This window comes from Ornithodoros turicata, chromosome 4 (assembly GCF_037126465.1).
Source record: "Ornithodoros turicata isolate Travis chromosome 4, ASM3712646v1, whole genome shotgun sequence".
NCBI lineage: Eukaryota > Metazoa > Arthropoda > Arachnida > Ixodida > Argasidae > Ornithodoros > Ornithodoros turicata.
The window spans coordinates 65,921,479-65,944,576 of record NC_088204.1 but is presented as its reverse complement, the minus strand read 5'-3'; the positions used below and the strand labels follow the sequence as shown (position 1 = coordinate 65,944,576).

The 23,098-nt window shown below is 46.5% G+C and overlaps 1 protein-coding gene and 1 long non-coding RNA gene across 9 annotated transcripts in view; one reads left to right on the top strand and one right to left on the bottom strand.

Moving 5' to 3' along the window:
- The window catches only part of LOC135391721 (uncharacterized), a 27,615-nt gene extending 20,856 nt beyond the window's left edge, over positions 1-6,759 (top strand). The window contains exons 2-3 of the long non-coding RNA XR_010422081.1: positions 6,369-6,595; positions 6,686-6,759. This is a non-coding gene — a long non-coding RNA (uncharacterized LOC135391721). The remainder of the gene's footprint in view (positions 1-6,368; positions 6,596-6,685) is intronic.
- LOC135391719 (short-chain dehydrogenase/reductase family 9C member 7-like) lies at positions 456-23,006 on the bottom strand. 8 transcript variants are annotated; one of them, XM_064622125.1, is made up of 8 exons: positions 21,677-21,891; positions 20,595-20,760; positions 10,186-10,253; positions 9,817-10,097; positions 6,356-6,568; positions 5,007-5,189; positions 4,212-4,344; positions 456-1,132 (listed from the first exon to the last, which is right to left on the bottom strand). In XM_064622125.1, the coding sequence occupies exons 4-8, from the start codon at positions 10,022-10,024 to the stop codon at positions 784-786; spliced, it is 1,086 nt and encodes a 361-aa protein (XP_064478195.1). In that variant the 5' UTR covers positions 10,025-10,097; positions 10,186-10,253; positions 20,595-20,760; positions 21,677-21,891; the 3' UTR covers positions 456-783. The 8 variants fall into 8 exon arrangements, with proteins under 8 accessions (XP_064478195.1, XP_064478197.1, XP_064478196.1 ...); XM_064622127.1 differs by having other exon boundaries at positions 20,644-20,760; XM_064622126.1 differs by having other exon boundaries at positions 20,595-20,677.
- Positions 23,007-23,098: the final 92 nt, after the last annotated feature.

Here is a 23,098-nt window from a genome sequence, read left to right as displayed (position 1 = left end):
CGTGTTCGCTGCCACCTATTGAAAGAAAAGTAGGACCGACGGTCGCGTCCGTTTCAGGGACCATCCCCTCAAGACCGCGACTTTCGTGCACGACCTTGTTGGCCCCTAGCTTCGAGCGCAGTTCAACTCTATCAAATTGGTGGCGCTGTTGAAGACTATGACGTCATTTGTGTACAAACAGGGAGAAATCTATGTGTGCAAATTGATTTTTTTTTTCCTTCTGAACGCTTTGTTGTTGTTTACGTTAAGTCTCGCGTCCTGTTACTATGTTGCGCAAGACAGTGGCATCCAACGGCGCTTTGGTACTGCCATGGTCCTTGCACGTACCGTGGTACCACTTTGCATCTTTTTCATTCCGATTCCCAATCACCGGCCAGGGACCACAGAGCGTAACCGATAGCTACGGAATGCTGCAGTATAGGTCAGCAGATAGAATAACTTGCAAGAACAATCTGTCGGCCGTCTAACCGATACATTCTGAGTATTTGTTATTTATTATACAGTATACTATTTACAGTCCTTTCCTGGCTCGGCACGTCTTCTTTGTTCCACTTCCGTTCCATACTTCCACAGCTTTCTGTTACTCTCTGTTACTTCCTTACTTTCTGGTACACTTTCCATCTCCCAACAACGAACATCCAAAGGAGGAGAACGACCAACAAGGTTACCTCCAGCAAACATCGACGCGCACAGGACAGACCTCCACAAGAGGTCCGAGGTTCACTATACAGTACTTTGAAGCCAGAAACTCGTTGGACGGAACACATAGCCCAGACATCTCTTTCACCCGCGACATATGTTCCTGTTTGCGAGGAACTCCCTGGGCTGCGAGAATGAATTGAATATGAAGTCTTGCATGGGAGGTGGGGCGATGTACACGAGGCGCCACAAGAGGCTTCTGACGACTCCATCGGGGTGATAGGCGTACTTGGGCACGGACGCCGTGACGGACTCTTCGAAGGAGTCAATCACCTCTGAGATGTTGGGGCGAGAGTCATTGAGGCCCTTCAGGAGACATTCCTGGCACTTCTTCAGGTACGCATCGCCGTATTCCTTACGCACTTCCTCTGGGGTGTCGGCGAACTGCTTTTCCATGGTGGGCACGAGGATGTTGTCAGCCGTCAGGTTTGTCCTGGTAATTTAATAAAAAAGCTCGCGTAAGTGACGAAAACTGATCAAGAATAGAAGGCAAAGAACCGGGGTAGCGTTAGAAGCCACGAAACAGACCTCTATCGCGAACAAAACACTTTGCCTGCCTCATTCCAAACCTCGGTTTATGAATCCCTATCGTTCTATGAACGATTTCCTCAGGAACGTTAACTGTTCATAAATTGAGGTTTGACTGAGTATCTTAAGTTTAAGGTTCGAGGATTTTGGTATGTTGCGCAATTTCCCCCTTTTATGTTATTCTATGGTGAGCTAGCGAAATCAGTAGTACAGGTTGGGACAAAAGTTTACGGAACTAGCGAGCGGCGTATTTTTTCGTCGGTGCGACACCCTAGCGGCTGGCGGAAGCGGGTGAGGTCACTGCTTCGGAGGGGCGGAAGCGTGTGATGCTAGAGACACAGCGGTAGTTCCGGAATGGTTGTGTTTGCGAAGTGGAAGCTACCGTTGTGTGTCGCATACAGCGCTCCCTTCCACCCCTCAGATACAGTGAACTCACCCTCTTCCGCCAGCCGCTAGGGTGTCGCATAGAAGAAAAAATACGCCGCTCGTGTGTTCCGTAAACTTTTGTCCCCACCTGTACGAGTTCTTGTTATACTTCTTCACTTTTCCATGGAGGGAAAAAAATCCGTTTTATCTGCAATATGTAAGATCTGCTACGGGTACAGCCTCGTTACCATTGAAGGGCTCGGGGACGTGAAGCGCCAAGCGACGCCGATCGATATTGCGAGGCTTTCCTTTTTGTGCCACGGAAAAATGGTCCCAGTTCGTTAGGAGTCATCCACAAACTATATCGTACACATAAGATACGTGGTGCCATAACATGAATCCTAGTTTTAGGCCGGTCCCGCCCGCCACGGTCTATACGGAATGATCACAAGGCTGCAGGTTCACTAATATAGGTCAGTCTCAGTAGTCCGCCAGGGCCTATATGGAATCATCACAACTTCGAGACTGCGGATTCACTAACGTCGTGGTGTGGTTCAAGTACCTGACGCATGCTTCCATTCTGGAATTCAGTGCTAACCACCTGTAATAGCATCTTGTAAAGTACTCGTATAAATTTCCTATAGTTTCGCTTCGTGCTTTAATAATGTCGTCGGGCGACCGAAGACATACCTTTCGACACTCACTGGCCCTAAGATGCAGGCTCAGTGGCAACACGACATAGCTCACTCCCTTCTCTCGGATGTAGACCCCACGCTTTTTCTCGTACTTTCTCCGCGACTACCGCGCCCCTTTACTGCTCTCTTCCACCGCATGGGGCTCAACGTTGCTTTTACACCCGCCTTTCAACACCGTGTCGGCTCCACCTCGTCTTCCTTCTGCCCCACTTGTGGAGTGCACGGCGACCTCTGCCACGTCATCCTGCTTGTGGGCAGTATCACCGCAAGCGTGCACTAATGGAAGTCTCTATGCAACGTATTGACAAGCGGCCGTTCAACCTCGCGAAGATCCTCGGACCGTGGTCGAACGCTGCCCACCAGATGCAAGGCCTTCGTCTTCTTGCGTAGTACTTGTGCTCCACCGGTCTGGTGACGACTCTCTGAAAGCTCCCATCATCAACCCCTCATCCTTTCCCAACGCGCAATAGGGCAGTGTACCGCCTCAGCAGCAGTGAATTGCCCACCTCACCATCATTCAATGTATGTGTGTGTGTGTTTCTTTCGTCATTCACATCATCAGGACACGCCGTGTCATCCTGTCCGTTGTGCCTTGGGGTAGTGGGCCGCACCTCGTGTGGCGAATTTTGCCATTCATCATCATTAATTTATCTGTTGTTGTTCCTTAACCAGGGCTTTCGAATTTGTGTTTGTAGATAGTAAACCATTTGTAGAAGGTACATTACCTCGAATAATGGAAGCGCAGTAAAGGCTTTTAGTTTTGTTCCAGAGCTTGACAGCGCTTTGGAAACGCACAGACGGGCCATGTTGACAGTAGGGACGTCCTAAAATTATTCAAATCGCTACACCAGGCATTTTCGTAACCACCCCCAAGCGATTGATTGGATAAACCTGGATAGTGCTGAGGTGTAAAGTCGCTACAAGACGACGCAGACAAGCAGCAATCGCGTTGTTTACAAACGGTTAGGCAGCCGATCATGGACGCCGTTTTTATGGTCACGTGCATAATGGCGCTTGCAACCAGATGTGGCCAGGTCCTGTCCAGAACGCATTACCATCGTCTGTCACGCTGTCGTCTATGTACAAGGCACGTCTGGTATCGGTCGAGCACCAATGCTCTGCCGTGACTCGTGACCCTACCACACCCAGGGCATCCACCTGATTTTCACACACTGTACAGGCACCTGCGCTTCACAGGCTCCGAAAGTAATCTTCTGACGGCTGTACTCAGGACCATAAGACAAGCATCGGGGGAAAAAATGGCTACCCTGGACTTCGGCTAAACTTCTTTTTTCTTTTTTTTTTTCTTTTTGCACAGCGACAGTAACAGTATCTTCCTCAGCTCCGAGTTTTGAAGAAGCGACGGAAGTGCACTCACTTCAGATGGTTGGTTAGTTGGTGTTAAGTCAAAATAAAATGAATATTTTGACTTCACTAGTGTGAGGCCCGCAACACTACATCACCTGCACCAGTTGCTTTGGGTGAAAACTGTAATGATGATGCCAATGAAGAGGATGAGGATGGTGATGATGATGATGTTGATTATTCCGACAGAAAACAATTGCACGCACACTGAGATGTCACAGAACGCGCAAACACGCAAACAGTCGAACAGCAAAACACACATAGGCTCAGAACTTGTTGTCTGCATCAGTGTCCCGGAAAACTTTCACTATGGTGCCTGACAATGCGATTTCGGGGCCCCAAGTACCATCGAAACACTGAGCGGCAATGAAAATCTATAGACCCATACACTTTCGTAGAAATGTAGAAAATACAGCAGAGCGAGAACCGCCGATATTTTGAACGGAGACTGTTCTATAGACTGGCCCAGAAGAAAAACTGTCTCTGTTCTAAATATCGGCGGCTCTCGTCCTGAGGGTCTTCCCTTAACGTATACACTTTTCTGTGATAGATACTTACGCATACATGTTGGGCTCGATGGATACAACCTTCACTCCAAACTTCTTCATCTCCTTGCGAAGCCCATCAACGAAAAAGCGGGCAGAACACTTGGACATGCAGTATCCGACGGCGAACGGTACCGAGTAGTGACCTGCACAACAAACACCACGACGGATTCTGGAGAACATGAAGCGGCAGGCGGGGTATGAAATACGGTAAACCGGTGACTTCGTTATAACGAAGCCAATGGGACCGGGGTAAAAATCGATATAAGCGTTCGTACGATATAAGCTGAAATGCCACAAAAACAGTGACAGTTGCTTCGCAAGCACGCGAAACAACCCCAGGGCCGGGCATTAGAAAACTATCCAACAGAGCAAGCTAGCAAATCTTGGTGGTGAAGACCTTGCAGCACCGGTGAATGGTCGTGGCCATACCTGCTTCTGCAGGATAGAACTTCGCACTGATCGGAGTGAAAGAGCTGAGATAATTTGCACGGATGATTTGCAAAAAAAAAAAAAAAGGAAGAAGAAAAGGATGAAGAATGAAATTTCGTTTTAACGAGGGTTTACTGTATTATTACGCGGAGATAATAAGCGACAGCCTCCAATTAGCGCAGTGCGCAGACGTCTGCCCGAGAGGCCCCTAGTGGAGAGAAAAACGTTTCGGTGCTGCACAGTTTCATGCAGTAGCTATATACAAGAAGGTCATAAAGATATCGTGCTCTTCAAATGTGCAGACAGACACGAAAACTTCGCACGCCGACCACCAGAGGGGACTATGTATCGGGATATCCATAAAGCGTATACTCACTCCAGAGGCTCGTACTGACGATGACCCTTCCACGTGCTTTGCGAATGAGGGGCAGAAAAGCTTTCACAGAGCGCACCACGCCGAAAACATTCACTTCGAATGTCTTGTAGAGAAGGTCCAGCTTTCCCCATTCCATTTCGGCGGCGTAGATGACGCCAGCGTTGGCAACAATTGCCCACAAGTCTGCAAAGAGATGAACTGGTTGCGACAGTTGATCCCGTCTTCATGGGGGCGGGTACGACGACCACAGCCAGCAATAACAGTGCGCGGAAAAAAAGCACAGGAAGGCAGGAAACCGGGTGTATTATATGTCTCTACAGTCTCAACTTTCACTATCATTTTCTATTGTTCAGACAAGGCTTTCCATCCTGTTCTCACCGCACTGATTTTGTGGGATCGTGATAATTCCATCCTTCTGGTCAGCCAGAGTGACACAAACGTGAATTCACGCCAGACAAATATTCCACGAAAACGCTAAGTGTTATGGTGGGACAAAATTAAGGACTCTTTACACCTAAATAGATGAAAGAGGTACCACTTATTTGGCAATCATTAGAACGCGATGAAATGAACTATCAACTCTCGGTATCAACTGCACTAATCAAGCGTCGATAACCGCACATTGCTAGCAAAGTAGTTCGTTTATGAGGAACCCTCGGCACCTGTTTTGTTGGCGCTGAGTGGTATTTGCATTACCGCCTGTCACTCACGCAAGGGGTGACAAGGCATGGTACATCGAACATATGGGGAGAATGTGGACTACTTTCTCTTGTAAGTGTCTGAAAAGGGTAAAAAATCTAGGTAAAGTACAGGAAAAAGTATACTTTCATCACTGTTACCCCCCCCCCCCCTCCGAGAGGGCATGTAGTACACACCACTTGGGGTATCTCCTCTACGAAATTCCTCTACGAAATTGTATAAGGAAGTTAGGCACACTCCATGCAAGAGAATTTCCGTAACTCCCCGCTGTGGCATTCGTATGACTTCCATAACTGGTGTATCGGTAATTCCCTGAAGAGGGAATAGTGTGGGACTCCCTCTAGGAGGGTGTAAATTTTACTCTAAAAGGGAGTATTCTAACGACAAGCCATTTACTCCCTTGAAGGAGCTGTGGTTACTCCTTTTCTTTACAGTATACTGTAATTCCGAATTGTGTTATTACAAGTGCCATTGAGTGTCAGCTTAAACGCTGTGACCGCTTGCGCGTTATGTTGATTAGACGTGTAAGAATATTTTCTTTTTGGCCGTACTTGAGTGGCACTCACAAAGCACCTACCAAGGGCGTTCAATGCGAAATGGGCATCCCTGAACGTTTTATCAACCGCTGCAAATCAACCTTTCGCTTTCACCTTTTCCTCCAAGGCTGTCCTTGACTGCCCGGACGGCGTCTTCCACCTGTTTGTCTTTGGTCACGTCCAGTGGAAGCACGGTCACATTCTCCGAGCACGTCTCCCGCAGCTTTTGCGCTCCGTCGCCGTCAGGAAAGAGACAACCGGCGTACACCGTGAACCCGCGTTGGTCCAGGCGCTTCACAAGCTCGTGACCGAAACCTGTGTCGCATCCTGAAGAGAAACCGACGCCAAAATGATGTAAGGAGCATACAGGAAAAAATTTATTCGAGACAGGTGGTACTCGACTCAGAGTTTACTTTTTCTTTACTTTATTTACTTTATTTCCAGTTCGCTGCCTGCTGGACTCTGGACAAAAAGGCATCAGCCTTGCGAGGGTCCACAGCCCGTGGAGTAGATGCAGCAGCCATCCATTATTGAAGTTACATGGATGCATAATGGCCGTGCACATTTTCAGATATACAAATGCAAATGCAGTAAACTAAACACCAGAGGGAAGATACTATACCATTCACTAATATGCACGGAAAGGAAAACACATTAGTAATTTTATCTGATTCCTATATTGTTGAAACGTAAGTATATACTTACGTTTCTCAGGCATTATAATGGTTGGAGGTACATGGTGCGATATTATTAGGTGAATACGTAATCTTCTTCGTATTTTCGTATTTACATAAATAGACCAGGCAAGTGATCTGGTGATTACGTGAGGCGGGCAACATCCCTTTGAGTTTGAGGAAAACAAACCAGGGACTCTGTCGTCGCGACAGAGGACAGAGAAGGTCGCGTCCTTTGTCCCCTGTTTGCTCTCACAAATTTCAAGGAAATAAGTTAATAGATAACATACCATATAATAAATAATAATAATAAACTTAATAAATAAGTTACGTGGCAGATGCCACATGCAAAACTTTCGTCCAGCAAATAAGTACCGCAGTTCCTGAGATAAACGAGAAACAGTTTTACGAAGTTTTACATAAACGAAGTTTTACATAAAGGTACACGTTCCTCGTGAAGTAGGCCCAGTACGCGTACTCTAACACTACGTCAACGACTACTCCTTCATACAGTGCACGTCATGGAACCAACGAGAACAAAATATCTTGACTTTGAGGACGAACCATGCTTCGTCGTTCAGCTGGATCTTTGGCTTCCTCCGTTTTGTAACGAGCGGATTTCGAAGTTTTAGAAAAAGTTTGGAAATTTTAGAAATATCTGACCCTCTCATGTCGCGCGTGGTCCTAAGAAATTGCATTCAGGTTTCCGCCAAAATACGCGGCAAGCCAGTGGTAACTATTTCCGACTATATAGTATAGATGCGTATAAAAATAAACAATACAAATAGCTTTTTTTTTTCGATTTCCCGATCGTTTATGTGGCTTAGGAATCCCGCGTAGCGTTTTGGCATATGGTTGGGTTTGCGGTTAAATTAATTAAGTTAATCTATTAAACTTTAATTATTACCTATAATTAATTATTAGTTTACTTAGTCACCTTGTCACCTATAGTCATAATGACATAGTCACCTCGAATAGTGAAATTAAATTAATTGAATTTAACTGAAAGTCACTAAAGTAAAATCTACGCTCAAAGCCCCGCGGACTTCTTCAAACAGAGACGGCGCCCGCTAATTTTATTCTATTGTTATTTATTTATTTTTTGTTACGAGATCTTTTCCCAGCCTCGAGAATATGTTAGGTAAAGGGATCTTTTCTTCTTCCTGAGATCTGCACAAATCTCACGGTGAAAGACTACGCAATAGCCCCCAATAAGTGAAACTGATCGATCGTTATCGATCTGGTTTGCACTTTATTTAATCTCGACCTTTTCCGAATGCACTGCGGTAGAAGTCAACCTTGATGGCAGAGAGATATCATCATATCCAAGGCATTTAGTTTGTTTGTTTGTTTGTTTGTTGTTGTTGTTGTTGTTGTTGTTTTTTCACTACCGTTATCATAATCTGTGTGCCCTCACTATGAAGCTAATCATTATATCCTCATTGAGTTAACACGTGCAAGTGGACAGAGTATCTGCAGCGGTGACGAAACACCCCAATCATCATTACCACGATAAAGCTGTCGTTGTTGTTGTTGTTGTGCAACACGACAGAAACATTCATCCTTTTTCGCGTAGCATTTAGGACTTTCCGTGGCCGAAATATCGCGTAGCCTTTTGGCATTACGGCTTGGTGTAGGGTTAAATTAATGTCATTAATTTTTAAATATATTGAGTAATTATTAATTGTGAAATAAAATATAGTTAGCTACTGACCTGAACTAAATTAAAAGTCACCAAAGTATACGCCCCAAAACCCCGCAGACCTCTCCGACAGAAAAAGACACCCAATTTAATTTTGTTGCTATTGTCGAAACGTGGTCTCCTCTCACCCACTCATACGAACCAGGTGTTCGTTCCCATGTAATTGCCTTCTTCTGTAACTAATCGCTGACGTTTCACTAGATTATTTGATGAATACAATTCGCGCATCTGGCTATGTATTCTTGATAGCAATGCACCTTATTTTTAAAGAAATCATTCAAGTCATTACCAGCGTCTCGGTGATGATGTCGTTTTGAGGGAGTATTTGAATATGGTACCCGATCGCTTACGGGGTCCAAGGATATAGGGGCCGCCACTGCGCATGCGCAGCACCCAATGCGAAGTGACGTGTGAATTTGACCGCTATGCTAAGTGACGACTCTCTTTTGTTTGTTTTTTAAATCCAAAAGTTCTTGGACACCGCACATCCATTCTAAACCTTCACTTGCTGGTCATATGGCATAAATGCTGGCGATCTGGTGAGGGAGCACCACACTGAAAAACCCTGAGCGTGGGCACAGGGAGAAGCGGTGACAGGACACATACGAAGTTTTCCCTGTGTCCAGACTCGAACTTATTGCGTACGAAGACTTTCTATTACTTAGCCTTCTTCCCTGATATGGTTGTTTCTAGGTTTCAACGAAGTCGTATTAAGTCCTAAGACGTTTATTGCATCCGCGGGAGTCGATGCATAACATGCATGTGGACGTCTTGCAAACAAAATAATACAGAAACAAAGGTGATTTAATTAGCTGTACGAGTCATTAGTTCGCATGATCGTGGGTATATAGTAAAGTACAAGTAGTATGTATAGTAGGTTTTTATTAGTAATCGTAGTAGTAGCTGACAGTACTTGCCTAACTGTGGAAAAAACAAATAAGTAAAACATCGACTGTTGCTTAACGAACTTCAAAAATGGTGCCCATGGGAACACTTAGATTTCACCATACACGGTGGTTTATCCAGCATCAGGTGCACTAGAGGATGTTGCAAAAAAAAAAAGGGGGGGGGGTCAATACTACAATTATGTTGTAAGAGCGTTATGTATCATTGCCGACATGCATCTAAAGCTGAAACCTGTAGGGGCTGCATGCATAAAGCACAATGACGTCCTGAAATGTCCTACGGTCAAGCCTCACCTGTGATAAGCACAGCTTTATTCTTCGCAGACACCGGCTTCCTCCCCAGCAGGGTGTAGACTTCCGTCGTCGCTCGTCTGCTCAGCATGCAGAGGAAGCAGACGACACCGCAGAACTTGACGAGAGCCCATAGTCCAGGTACGGCGAAGGTCACCAGGAGCACCGCTGAGAAAACCCCGCTGTAGACGGCTACTTGCTTGAGAAACATGACGAGGACCTCTTTCGAAGTTCTCTTCGAAGTCTCAGTCTGTCTTGTGTGTCTTCTGCGTCCACGTATCCCTCTGCCAACGAAGCAGACGACGGCTTTCAAGACCGGAGCAACGAGAAAGGGAAAGATAAGGGTGTTGACCTCCAAAAAATGCCTCCTACCTTCTCGCTCTTCGCGATGAGCTTTTTTACTTCCTCCAAGTCTACTTGAGCAACTGACCGTGTAGTGTCTGGAGAGAAGAGAAAAAATAAATATAAAGTTACTTTTTTTTTCATTCGCGCCGAAAGGGAATAGAGGCCAAGATCATTCGCTTGTGAGCATATGAGCAATAGAGGAGCTGGAGACGCAACGTCCGGAATTCTACAACCTCTCCCATTTTGTCCTCCTCGTTCGTTTATTACTGTTTTATTTTGTCACAGAATGTTCAGTGGCAAGTTTGATTACACGACGTTTTGCCCGCTCCTGGCAAGGAAGATCTGTTGAAGTCAGACAACGACAATAGCTAAAAAAAAAAAAAAAAAAGCCAGCAGTTGTGGCGCTTCCCGTCTTGATTTCCCAGGTGGCATGCACAGCGGAAGTATTATCATATGCTGTCAATTTCCTTCCTCCTGAGTTGCCGCCTCGTAAATAATAATGACAACAACAAAAATGTCATCGCTCGCATGGAGACATTGGTTGTTTCAGGTCAATGGGTGGCGCTGCGCTCGAGCCAACCACAAAAGTTTGGAACGAGATGCCACTCTGTGAACAGCAACTGTCTCCATGGGAACTTTTTTTCTTATCCTGTATTAGCATTGCGAAGCAACTGGGGTGACGAGCGGACCCGAACCGAACCCGAACTGAACTGAACCGGAACAATTTTTTGCTTGTCCTGAGCCGAACCGGAACTGAACCGAAAAAAATCGATACGGTTACCGGTTCGGGAGTCGGTTCAGATGTGAAATAATTGTACTACCGACCGACCTTTTTGTTTATTTATTTTTTGTACGATGGTAAAAGTTTGTGACTGTAGCACCAGTTTTTTTCCGGAGCAAAAGAGGGCTCTGACCAGGTTCTGCCAAAAGGCTTCCAGCACTTCGCTTTGCGCTTACAGCAGACGACCATGCACAAGAGTACAATTCAGCAAAATATCAGGTAAATAATAAATGTGTTCATTACTTGTCTTGTGTTTTCACCTGCCTTCATGAAAGGTTTTTCACGGTTTCAAACGGTTATCTCACACCTTTCTCTTTCAACCGTGGACGGCGAGGGTAAGCTCGCTTTCGTGTAGCAAAATTACTGCCGATGAAACGGATAAACCAAAGCCGAAGAAAGTAAATGTCCCGACCGCTGACCGCTTCTTTTATTTTTTTTTTTTTTTTTCTTTCGGGGGGGGGGGGGGTTCTTCCTGAGCCGAACCCGAACCGAACCGAACCGATATACCTGAACCGGTTCAAGCTGATAATTTCGGTTCAGCGGAGCTAAACCCGAACCGAACCAATATGCCTGAACCCGAACCCGAACCGGACCGCAAAAAATACCGCTTCCGATCCCTGGCATTCACACGAGCGACATTCCCCCAGAAGCAGAAGATACGAAAAGCGTCATAGCTTTCTGCTGCCACATGAGCGCGAGCGCTCAACGTTGTGTCTTCACGTACACTGCTAACCGTGTGGAATATCCTGCTACACAGCCACAAGATATACCGTTGCAGACGACAGGAAAACACGCTGACGGTGTCGTCTGCTAAATGCGCAGTACGCAACTCCCGAAATTCCGCACCGTGTGAATGCTCAACCACGGGACGGAACTTCGTCTCTGTGAGCAGTGTTCTCGCTTCTTCTTCCACTGGAATATTCGGTGAGGATGTCGCTCGTGTGAATACACGGATATACGCTCTATCACGACTCTTTGCACGGGATGTATCATGACTCTTCCGCAGCAATCTTTTGTTTAAGTCGTTTATAGTTCTGAAGCTTAAACGGCTCCCTACGTGCAGGGAATCCAGATGGCGCTTTCACCACTGGGGCCTCAGTGACCTCACGTTCCTATAATGACAGATGAACGTTACTTCGTCCTTACTGGGTATTATTCCCTGCCTCCGCTAGGTATCCACACGAGCAGGCCAGATGTCGGTGGAGACGCGTGTGCTAAAGGCGCAACATCAGAGATAGTTGATGCACGTGACCAGCAAAATATTCCGCCTCTGCGCTCGCCACGAAATATTCCGCCGCTCGTCTGCTCGTGTCGTCTGCTAGCAGCCAGGTTTTCAGCACCCGCCTCTTGCACGTTTTCTAGCGAATCTTGCTTCATTTCTTCCAGCAACTCAGATACTCGTGGCATTTCTTAATTCCGCGATATTTTCTTACAACGTGCTTTCCTCCTCGCTCTTCGCCAAACTCTTGCACGATAAAGACGGCCCCCGGATACCGGTTAATCTTCCGCTATTCTTTGTCTCCATGGCTATGGCCTTTCGTGAGTGGCTGTCACCTTATTACGTTCCTCGCCGCTGTAAATATGTGTTCACCATTGTTTCCGTTCTTTGGAGACCTTATACTTGCGTTCCTCTTATTGTTATTGCATGTGTCAGTGGGCATGAAAATGGCGCTTCTTATTCTGTGACAACAACAGAAATCAAAAGTGGCGGGCTATGAACTTTGAGGTCACGCAAACATTATTGACCCAACATTGGAAAAGTTTCGGTCTCTCAACCATGTACATTCTGCGGCGCAATGAACTGCTGTCCAGTTACGGTAATTTTGTATAATCAGAAGAGAGACAAAACGTATAGGAAAATCGTTACGTGAGACGACAGGAACAATAACTTACAACAAAAATAAATTAGAAATTCTTTTAGCGTACTTTCGTTTTTCAGGTATTTAGCAACTGTCCTTGAGACACTTTAACTCGAAGTACCTCGTAACTCGTTTATAATAATTGGGAGTAGACCGGAAACGTGTAAAAAAAAAAAAAACACTGCGTGGAGTTCTTTAGAGTACGCCGGAAATCTCCGAAGATCGGTGAATGCAGCAGTGTTCACCTCTGGGAGTATGTGGCATATGGAGTGGCATATGGGAGTGTATGGCCAGCTGGTGGACAAACTCCATAATATCAAAAGCCCGAGTCTGGGCTCTACTATAGAGCGACAGGCCAAACACACGGCTCAAACAAGCAACAGTTTAATTGTGTGCCCCTGTGTTTGTGTGTTTGTCCTGTCCTTCTGATTGTGACCAGACTCAGGCTTTTCACATTATATGAAGTGTTCACTTCCTCCCCAACCTTCCAACTTGTACTTACGTACACCTTCCGGCCTGTCACGTGTAAGGAAGCCTGAGTTATGCTTGCAACTGTTGTAGGTCGCGCTTCGCGGTCATGTATAGTGTTTCCGCTGACCTCAACCCGTCTACTCCGTCATGACCAAGGTGAGTGAGAAATCAAGTTCTGCGAATTGCACTCTAAAGGTCCCTTCTTCACTTGGCTGCGCCCGCTGAACCAGTTCAAGAAGTACACCACTTTCGTATTCAGCTTAATTACCAGCGTCGCACGCGCCCTGCGCACTTTCCTATTCGTTTCGTAAAAGTGCCGCGTCCAGGGGGCGCTCTATAAAGCGCGTGACCATGAAATTATTTTCGCGAATTCCGAGTACTCTGCCGGGAACGGTTCTCATGATCCCTCACTATCATGCACACATCGACTTTTAGTTTTAACCGCATTCAGTGCCCCAGGGGCGCAGTTATACCACGCAAAAGTAGCAGGGCGTGGCCGCCGGATACATCCCTTGGAAGCGGGCTTACGTCATCAACGTCCAGTCCTCTCAGCCAATTGTGGACGACCGGGAGCACACACCCCGCGGCACCACGTGGGTGCATGGTTTCTGTTTGGACAACAACGACGTCGCATTCCTGCCGTCGAAATATGGCGAAACGCAAATTGTCAATGATGCAGGAAGAGATTATTCGACGCACACAGCGTCTTGGAATCGTTCCGTACGCAGCAGCACCCAAAAGGCCACCGACAGACATTTTCTGACGAAGAAGAATCTCAGAGAGGAAAACGTTCTCCGGTAACCACGCTGACAATCAACGGCTACATTACACTTCTGGTAGAATTCTAGGCACCCGGGTAACCCCCGTGTTACGCACCACGTGACCCGAGTGAGATGTCACGTGACCTGTGGGTAGGTACCCCCGTTTAGAAATTTTCGCCCATTACGAGTTACGCCTGTCTCAGCGAACATGGCGGCAGAGGCAGACGACGTTTTTGACGAGGACATGATTGTAGAAGTTGCGGCACTTGTGCTGCTTGACGCATTTGACGAAGGGGAAGATGATGACGAAAGAAGAAAAAGGCATGCATCTAACGAAACAATAGTCGTGCTAAAGCCACCAAAATATGCTCGGAATCCGAAAGTTAAAAGACGCGGGACTCTCACTTGACGTCGTGTGACGTCATAACCCTCTGCTACCCACCTGCTGAGCTGGGTCAGTGAGAGTAGGTACCCAGAGTAACCCTCGAGCCACTAGAGTTGAATTTTCGCTGGTAGGTTATGACGTCACTTCCGTCACCCTCGATTTTTCGCCCAGTAAGGGTTACCCCAGCGTTACCCGGGTAGAATAAAAAAACGCACCCCTGTGTCAACGATTAGATACGATCTTAGCTTCAGGTCAGACTAAAACATATTTCATGGCGAAGTTTGCAAGTTTGCTCGCAAGTTTTGCAATCTGCTCGCAAAACAAGGTCCGCGAATTGGCAACAACCCCTGTGTATGATGTCACGACCAGTTCGCCTCGCAGGCTGGTCGTAGCCTGCGCGCTCGTCGACGTGATGTAACAATTAAGAGTCAGCCAATCAGGATCGTGTTTTCAACGGCGGCAGCCAATCACGAACGTGCCTTCAGCGGTCGTGTCTATGAAGACGAACCACCGTCGTCTGCGAGTTGTGATTGAACGTCGATCCCCGCGTACTAAATGGGAAAACTTGGAAGTGAAGCGCAAAACGGTCTCAATCTTTCTCAAAACTAATTTTCTGGAACGCATCTTGCGCTTTTTGTCTAAATATTTAGGTCTGCAGGTTCCAGATGAGCTGCAGTCATTTGAGAGTCCTTGAATTCGCAGAACGGTGAATCGAAGTAGCAGACGAATTCTGCGGTAAACGTAGCGAAGGTGGGAGAGGAGGCAATGAGCAGGCTTTCTGTATCTAGGTGGCGTTGGTCGTAGCAGCCGTTCACGGCCGGGGTTAACATCGAATATTTTCGCTATACAAACGATTGTCAACTTCATGTTTCACAGGGTGAATGTTTTAGTACAAAGGAACAAATTGAAAATGATCGTAGGCTTTTCAAATATTCTTTCATGGTCCCTATAAATGCATCATTTCGGCCCGTGATTCGCCACGAGCTCTTGCGCGAGCATACCAAAAGCTGCTTTGGAGAGCGATGCGATCGCTACGCGAAAGTAGAAGATTGGGGCCCAGTTCCGGACCAGTTAACTGCCAATCTGCACTTGCGTGATAGGAGATGGTGTAACTACACTCTAAGAAGTAGCAAAAAAAAAAAGAGGAGCAACTCTTGTTGGGGACTAGATATGCTATGCCGCAGTGAGCCCTGTATTAAGTAACCAAAATTATAGCCATCATGTCACGAAAATAATGTTTTATTTTAAAAACACGAACATACCACAGGAACAGGCACAAGTATAGGATACAAGAAAAGTCATACAGCAAAATACTCACAGGGTAATAAAGAATTCTTACTGACTGGACAATGTAAAAGCATATTTCCACGCACTGATTAGTGACAGCAACTACAAAGGAAACTATTTCTAGCACGACATCTCAAGGGAGGATTTTTTTTAAAATTTTATCTTCGATATTACTGCACAACTTTTTACGTTAAGAGGGTCCCTACTCCCTAGACGTGCTCCCTCATGCAATGTAGAGTCACTATAGTCGTGTTCAACTTAAGAAGGGAAAGAAATCTAGTCCGTCAACTCTCAAAATATTACTGCGCCGCGGATAGGATGGCTGGACACAGTGAGGTCACGCTGCCTCCTTGCGCCAGATAATGTAACCTATCGTACGCACTCTGCTTCCGTATTGGCTGTTAAGACTGACCGCATGACATACGCCGCGGCAGAAAGTGCTCTCCCCCACTGATGGCGCATGGTGGCGCTTCAGTAGTTCTCCTGACGCGCTGTTGCTCCACCTTATCTCCAACGGCATATGTAGTTGACAGACTAGATTTCTTCTCCTTCTTAAGTTGGACGCGACCACAGTATACTGGAACGACGCAGCTAGGTGAAACGCCTGATACCCGAAAACCGAACTTGCCCTGTAAAATTGAGCGTAAATGACCCAAAACTGTACTGAACCAGGCTTGTTGGTAGAACAGTCAACAGTAACAGTCAAGCATAAGTAAAAGTCAACAGTAAAAGCGGTAAAACATGCGTACATAGGACTAGGCATATAACCAACGCTGTGCGTGGTGTTTGTCTGTCGAGTCCTATGTCGTTTTAAGTATGCACTGATTGTTTTGTCGCTTTTAGTAAAGGACCCATTCTCATCCTGTACCTCAAGGTCATTATTGTTAGGGCACCCTCTCTACCCCGAATTCTTTCAAACACCTACTTTTCCCTGCGAAGACGTTTACCAAAGTTGCCAAAGTTGTTTAATGGAACGGTTGCATCTGTACCAGTCGATTTCGAAACAACAGTGACATTTTATTCCTCCTGGACTACTGACCACAGTGTCGAAAATCCCACTCGAAATAGTGGCGCAGTTTGACTGTTATTCGATGGAATACATGCTAAGAGCAGACGCCGGATGTTGAGAGTATTCCGGAATTCACTCACTGGAAAAACGAGAAGACGTCACTGCCTAAGAACCAATGAGGGAGCGACTTTGAGAAATGGAATGCCGCGGCCGTGCGGACGTCTCATAGAGTTACGGGGGCGTCTCGACGGCGCCTTTCCTCCTGTAAGAGTCGCCCTCTCATTCCTCCGCTTAGCGAGTGACGTCACGCACAGTTGGGTTTCCGGATGCGACCGTCCCTACGTGGAAAAGCAGAGAAAGAAGCAGCCCGCAAGCCAACCAAAATATATTCAGTAGTCACAAGTACAAGAGAGTAGCCATTTTGGCGAAAGGTAGCCAGAGTTGGCAACCCTGATTGAGACATGACAGCAGCCCGGTTTCTGCTTGCCATGCCAACGCGACTCTTTGAACTCGGACGCCGAAACCCGTCAACGGAATTCTGAAGCGCTATGTTGCCTCTTTCTCTCTTCGCTTTTTTCTTTGTCTCTGCACAGGGGAGAGGGTAAAGTTTAGAGAAACCACGTGACGAGGTGTCTGTCCACTCGCAAGGCAGCAATAAGGGGGTATTCGTAGACCGGCACGGGTCCGCCAGCAGACACCACGTACGCCTCACCTTGAAATGTTGTCCCCTTATTTGGGAGAAGGACGAATGAGGTACGTCGTTCCACGGGCAATAGGGGAAAGAGAGAACTGGAGTGCTGCGAAGACACCTTACCTACTTGCATTGCGCGTTCTGCTCACAAGCTCTATTCGATTGTTTGGAACCGAGCCGTGATGAAGCGTCCCTTTTTACCTCTCGTTGGTTTAACTGACGAGTAACGTTGTTCACGTTCCGTCGGACATTGAGATGAGCACTACCACTATAGCCGCTTTCGAGACTAAATCGATTTCCCGAAACCAATCTGTGAAACCGATATCACTATGTTCGGCATCGGCCGACGATCTACATGGCTAATTTTTTCCTCCGAAAACTGCTTAGACATTAAAGTAGCACAGAAGTCATTTTTAACACCCTATTTTCTTTGTATAAAACTGTTAGGTAGGCCAGTAAAATGCGCCACGAGAAGTAATTCACCTCACAGAGTCGTACATTGAATTTAAAGTACACCGCAAAAAGCGACCGTGCGCGGCGGTGGTGAAGAGCAGTACCAGCCTGTGACCTTGCGCTGACAATACACAGTCCGCGCTCGCCGATTGGTTCAGAGTATCGTCTGCTAGACATCTGTTCAGGGCTCTGAAGAAGCATTGCCCACAGGGAAGCACCCGCGGGACAATGAAATCCTCCATGCCCACGGCCGCTCTTTCAATTCCTACTGCCTCACTTTGAGGGAACAGGTTTAGCGACTACAATAGAAGAAAGCCACCACGCACAAAAAGAAAAAGACAGGCGCTGACCTCGACTGACCGCGCAGACGTTATGACGTCATAGATCGTCCCTCCCCTCCTCGTTACACCCCGGGGGGCGAGTCGAGAGTGAACAAGCGCGACTGTGTTTGTATACGTTTTTTTTCTGTTTTTTTTTTTTTTAACATGCATCAAAACCTTTTGTGCTCTTCGGCAAATTGACGCATATACTTTCATCACATGTCTTAAACTGAAAATATTTTGGATGGACGTTTGTACTCCTTTAAGTAAACTAATTTTAGAGATCAGCGCTGCAGCCGCAGCTGCAAAGGCTCCGGCGCCGTGACGTCACTCCCTAAGCGGAGGAGTGAGAGGAGGAAAGGCGCCGTCCAGACGCCCCGTAACTCAAGGTCGCTCCCTCATTGGTTCTTTGAGAGTGGCGTTTTCTCGTTTTTCCAGACAGGGAATTCCGGCATACTCTCAACATCCGGCGTCTGCTCTTGTCATGTACTCCATCGAATAACAGTCAAACTATGCGACTATTTCGCGTGGGATTTTCGATACAATGGTCAATGGTTCAGGATGAATAAAATGCCACTATAGTTTCGAAAACGACTGAAACGAATGTGACCGTCCCTTTAGAGGGACTGTAAAGTGAAATGCAAACACCGTGTTTTTTATGTGCCACCATGTAGAACGTGACTTTGTGAATGCACACACAAACCATCACGTTTCATACCATACCTACATATTTTTCATACCAACTAATTTCAGAGACCAGCGGCATGGCCGAGCGGGTTAAGGCATCCCGATCGTTTGTGGTAGCCAAAGTCGTGCTCAAGACTGGGACGTGGTAGGCTCGAATCCTACCACCGGCTGTGCTGAGGTTTTCCCTGGGTTTTCCGAATACTTTCCATACGAATGTCGGCACAGTTCCTTCTGAAATCGGGCCAGGACGCATACTAACCCCTGTCCCCCACTCCTTCCTGCTGTCCCCTCTCCATCTGTCCACATCTGTACGCCGCTCATAGTCACAGTTGCTTTGCGGCGCTAACACATAATTTTAAAAAATTCAAAGCGATCGCGGCGCCCTCAGACGTTCGCCACGGGAAGCATTGTAGGACGCCCCGGATCGGCTAACAGGTATCACATGATATTGAAGTAACACGTAACCAGTTTGAGATAGGTTACGAATTACTAGTGGACCTGTTTTGAAGGACAACGGCAACTCTTGAGCAGTTCAGTTTAAACTGTTGTAACCTGTACAGAGTATCTCACATCTCAGAGCCGTGTGCGCCATCTGTTGGCCTTTCACTCTCTCTGCGTCTTCGTGTCGTCTGCTCGCATAGAGATGCTCCTGTGCGTTCCTGTGTCGTTAGTACCGTATTTTCACGCGTATAAGCCGCACCGCAGATAAGCCTCAGGACGCGTTTTTATGTACGTTTTGAAAATTTTCCGGCAGATAAGCTGCACTCGCAGATAAGCCGCGGGCAATACGAGACGACTCCTATGTGCGACAAAGGAGACCATAGAGTAATGCCATAAACCCTGTGGTCCATACTCCGGGATCGGCATAGATACAACAAAGGAGGTCACTTCTAGAGTTCTACCAAGATCGGATTGTGCCCTTGTTGGGCGCTTTTCATGTATTGATGGGTCAGTGGTCTTCCAGAAGGCATGAATCACTGTCACCACTTTCGTTAAAGCTGCATGGGGGCAATCTACTCGAATGTGGACCCATCCTGTTAGGCACTGTTCGTGCATCAGCAGGGCAGTACTATTCCAGAGACACTGTCGTCCCTTTCGTTAAAATCAGTTTATGGGGAAAATACCTAAAAAAAAAGTCATCAGATAAGCCGCACCGGTGGATAAGCCGCACAGCGCCCATGAGAAAAAAAAAATCGCGCATAAGCCGCGGCTAATACGCGTGAAATTACGGTACCTACGGTCACGGCGTGCGTAGAGCGACCAGAAGATGAAAGCTGTGAAATTCGCTTGGCATCGCTGCTGTGTGAAAAACCTCGCGTGCAGGCGATTTCTACAGATGTCTGGTTTACGCTGCAGTGTTCCGGACCACGACCCCCTAGCTGGCTAGCCTAGTTGCTTGCATTCCCAATAGATGGCGTGCGAGTCGCCTCAGGGTTACCGCGTCTTGGAATCCGCTAATTTTGCTTGGTGCAGCAATCTTTTAAACCCGATTGCTAGCGAAACATGCACAATGAACAGCAGATCTATTACGTACCTGAAGTGTCCAAGTGAAAGGCTTTCAGAAAAGCAGTTGGACGTGTGCGTCCATTTCCCTAGGTATACTACTCCCTCATAATCAATTACATTGTTACGTCCATAGGTAGCCCAGCTATTGGACTAATCAGTCTTGACCCCGTCAGGGCTAACAATTCCACTTCTTCTTTTCTCCTCTAATCTAATCTAGCCCACCTACCTTACGACAATATAGCACTACGGTATGATGTGACTTCGAAGCAGCTGACCGTGGTCCTTCGAGTGATTTCTTCGTTATTCCTCCTGTCCATGAAAATGAAAACCCTGTCTGAGACGGGACGCGAGCACTGCTGCAGACTTTTCCACACTGGTGTGGACAAGCGTTCCTGAAAATATGCAGCACAATTCTTGGCATGGGGCAACACAACTCGGAGGCAACCATATTCCCAACTAGTATTTAGATGGAATGTGACTGGTTGTTACACTTCGGTCCCATTTGTGATTCAGCGTCAAGTGTACCTCACGCGGAAGTTCCTGGTGTTTCTATGTGTACCGATGGACAAGCCTTTGAAAATCTTTATTTGTAGACGTAGGCTAGGCATAGTGGCGTCACTGTACACCCTTAAAAATCAACTTCACCACATAGCACGCTCATAGCCAACCATAATACCGAGTGACATCGTTCTTTGCAATGATTTGATAAAAAGTGGGGGCGTACGCCATTTTTTTTTTTTTGCCATTAGGCAGTTCATAGTTGCCACAAAAATGGCGTAAGCCACCAGTTTTTTTATCAAATCAAGGGATAGAACGTTGCCATTCTGGTTGATGGTTGGCTAGGAGCGTGCTATGCGGTGAAGCTCTGTTTTTAGAGTGATTTAGACTTATTTTTGGAATAGGTTGAAATATCTTATGCGGCCCTTGGAAAAAGTCGACGAGGGGGGATGAAATGTGGCGCTTGGGATTGTAAAGGTTCCCGACCTCTGCACTAACACATGACGATATCGCTCCAGTGGCGTATCGAGACCGTTTAGGGGGTGGCTTTTTTTTAGAAGCGCGTAGTGGGGGAGGGGAGAGAGGGAAATCCAATGTATATAGAGACGTTTTGAAGGGCGATCCCCCCCGGATCCACCACTGTATCGCTCTTAATGCAAATGGGGCTCGACAACAGGCAAGATAGTTCCTTGCCTGCTTGAAGAACATCTCGGCAAGTTTTCGAGTCACAAAACTATGTAACCACAGCTTTAACAGCGTTGCTTGTGTAAGAGAAGGGACACGGAGCAAAACATTCCCGCATGCACTTACCTTCACTGGCACCGAGAGCAACGGAGCCTCGCAAATGAAACGGCCGAACGCTTCCCAGTCTTTTCCTTGTAGGCTTGCGTAGCAATTAAATTCAAGGCCAGAGGCCAGACGCCACTGAGCGTAAGTTCAACACATATTTATTCTATGACCATTTAAACGCAGCATCGACGGAGCGCAGATTGCTGCCAAAAATATATAGTATATATGAACGCCTGCACTGATACGAGTTATTGTGTCTGTATCTACATCTGGAAATGAACCGTTGATAAGATGATTTATCTGTTTTGCAGTCTCTGAAGCCGCGACTCAAAACTTTTCCACAGAAACAGGGAATAATAAAGTTAATGTCATTGATGACAAATTATATGAAATATTTTAATGCATTTATTGATATTTTAAAAAGCTAATACAGAACTATAAATATTTGCATCGAAACGACAAACACAGCATCATTGATCTGTGCAGACGACAACAACGACAAGCAGTTCCTGCAGAGTATTTCCCATATACCCATTAGTACCCATATATTACCATAGCTGGGAAGCCATCATCAGTGTATTTGTTAATAATAATAATTGGGGGTTTACGTCCCGAGACAACTGAGATCATGAGCGACGCCACAGCGGTCGGTCTGTGGATTGCTTTTGCCCACCTGAGGGTTCTTTAACGTGCGATGAAAGCTCACCACACGGCACAGTGTATTTGTTGTTGTTGTTGTTGGGAAGTCTGAGTATTCCATGGTGTCACTTTGCGGAAAGAAGACGTTTTCCTATTGTGCTTACGAAAGAGGAAAGCCGCCTTTCCGCCACTTTCCGCAGATTTTGACCGTCAGAAGACACGTCAACAACGCAGGAGGACTACACAAACACACATAAAACATAGCAATGTGCAAGCAAACTGGCGCTAGTGGACATCTGCATTATCGTTAATTGACACTATGGGATTCCATTCCGCATTATGCTCTCCAGGCCGCAATATTAGCCTGGAAACGTGATGTTTTCTTTCTTTCAAATATTTTCTACGAGATTAGATTTGTGGAAGGTACGTTATTCCAATTGAATCATACGATAAAAACACATTTATGAGTTGCGTTGCTGTTTGGGAGCGATGAACAAAAACCGTACGTGTGGTCCAGTAGGCACAAAGAAAGAAGGGGGGGGGGGGGGAGAGGAGTACGCTAACATCATGTGTAGCAAATGAAGTTTTTGACAATGCGTTGGAGTATAGCATACTCTACTTACCTGTCTTTATGCCGTTTTCAGTACAAACGTCAAGGCACGCAGAGCGTTAATTTCCGGGTTCACTTCTGCAGGGAAGTTCTTCGATAGTTATAGGACAGCTTTTGTTTATTCAGCGTCGTTCTCTGTGAGAAGGTAAACACTAACTCACTCTTCCGTTTCGTGGTTTTAACACGTTAAATGC

Excerpts from the sequence above, each read along its gene's own strand:
- LOC135391719 (XM_064622124.1), bottom strand. The coding sequence starts at position 16,164 with ATGCGCCATCAGTGGGGGAGAGCACTTTCTGCCGCGGCGTATGTCATG. Across the intron at positions 10,254-16,084 it reads ACAGCCAATACGGAAGCAGA|ACACTACACGGTCAGTTGCT; the intron begins GTGCGTACGATA and ends TCTTCTCTCCAG. Across the intron at positions 4,345-5,006 it reads CGTCAGTACGAGCCTCTGGA|GTCACTACTCGGTACCGTTC; the intron begins GTGAGTATACGC and ends TTTGTTGTGCAG.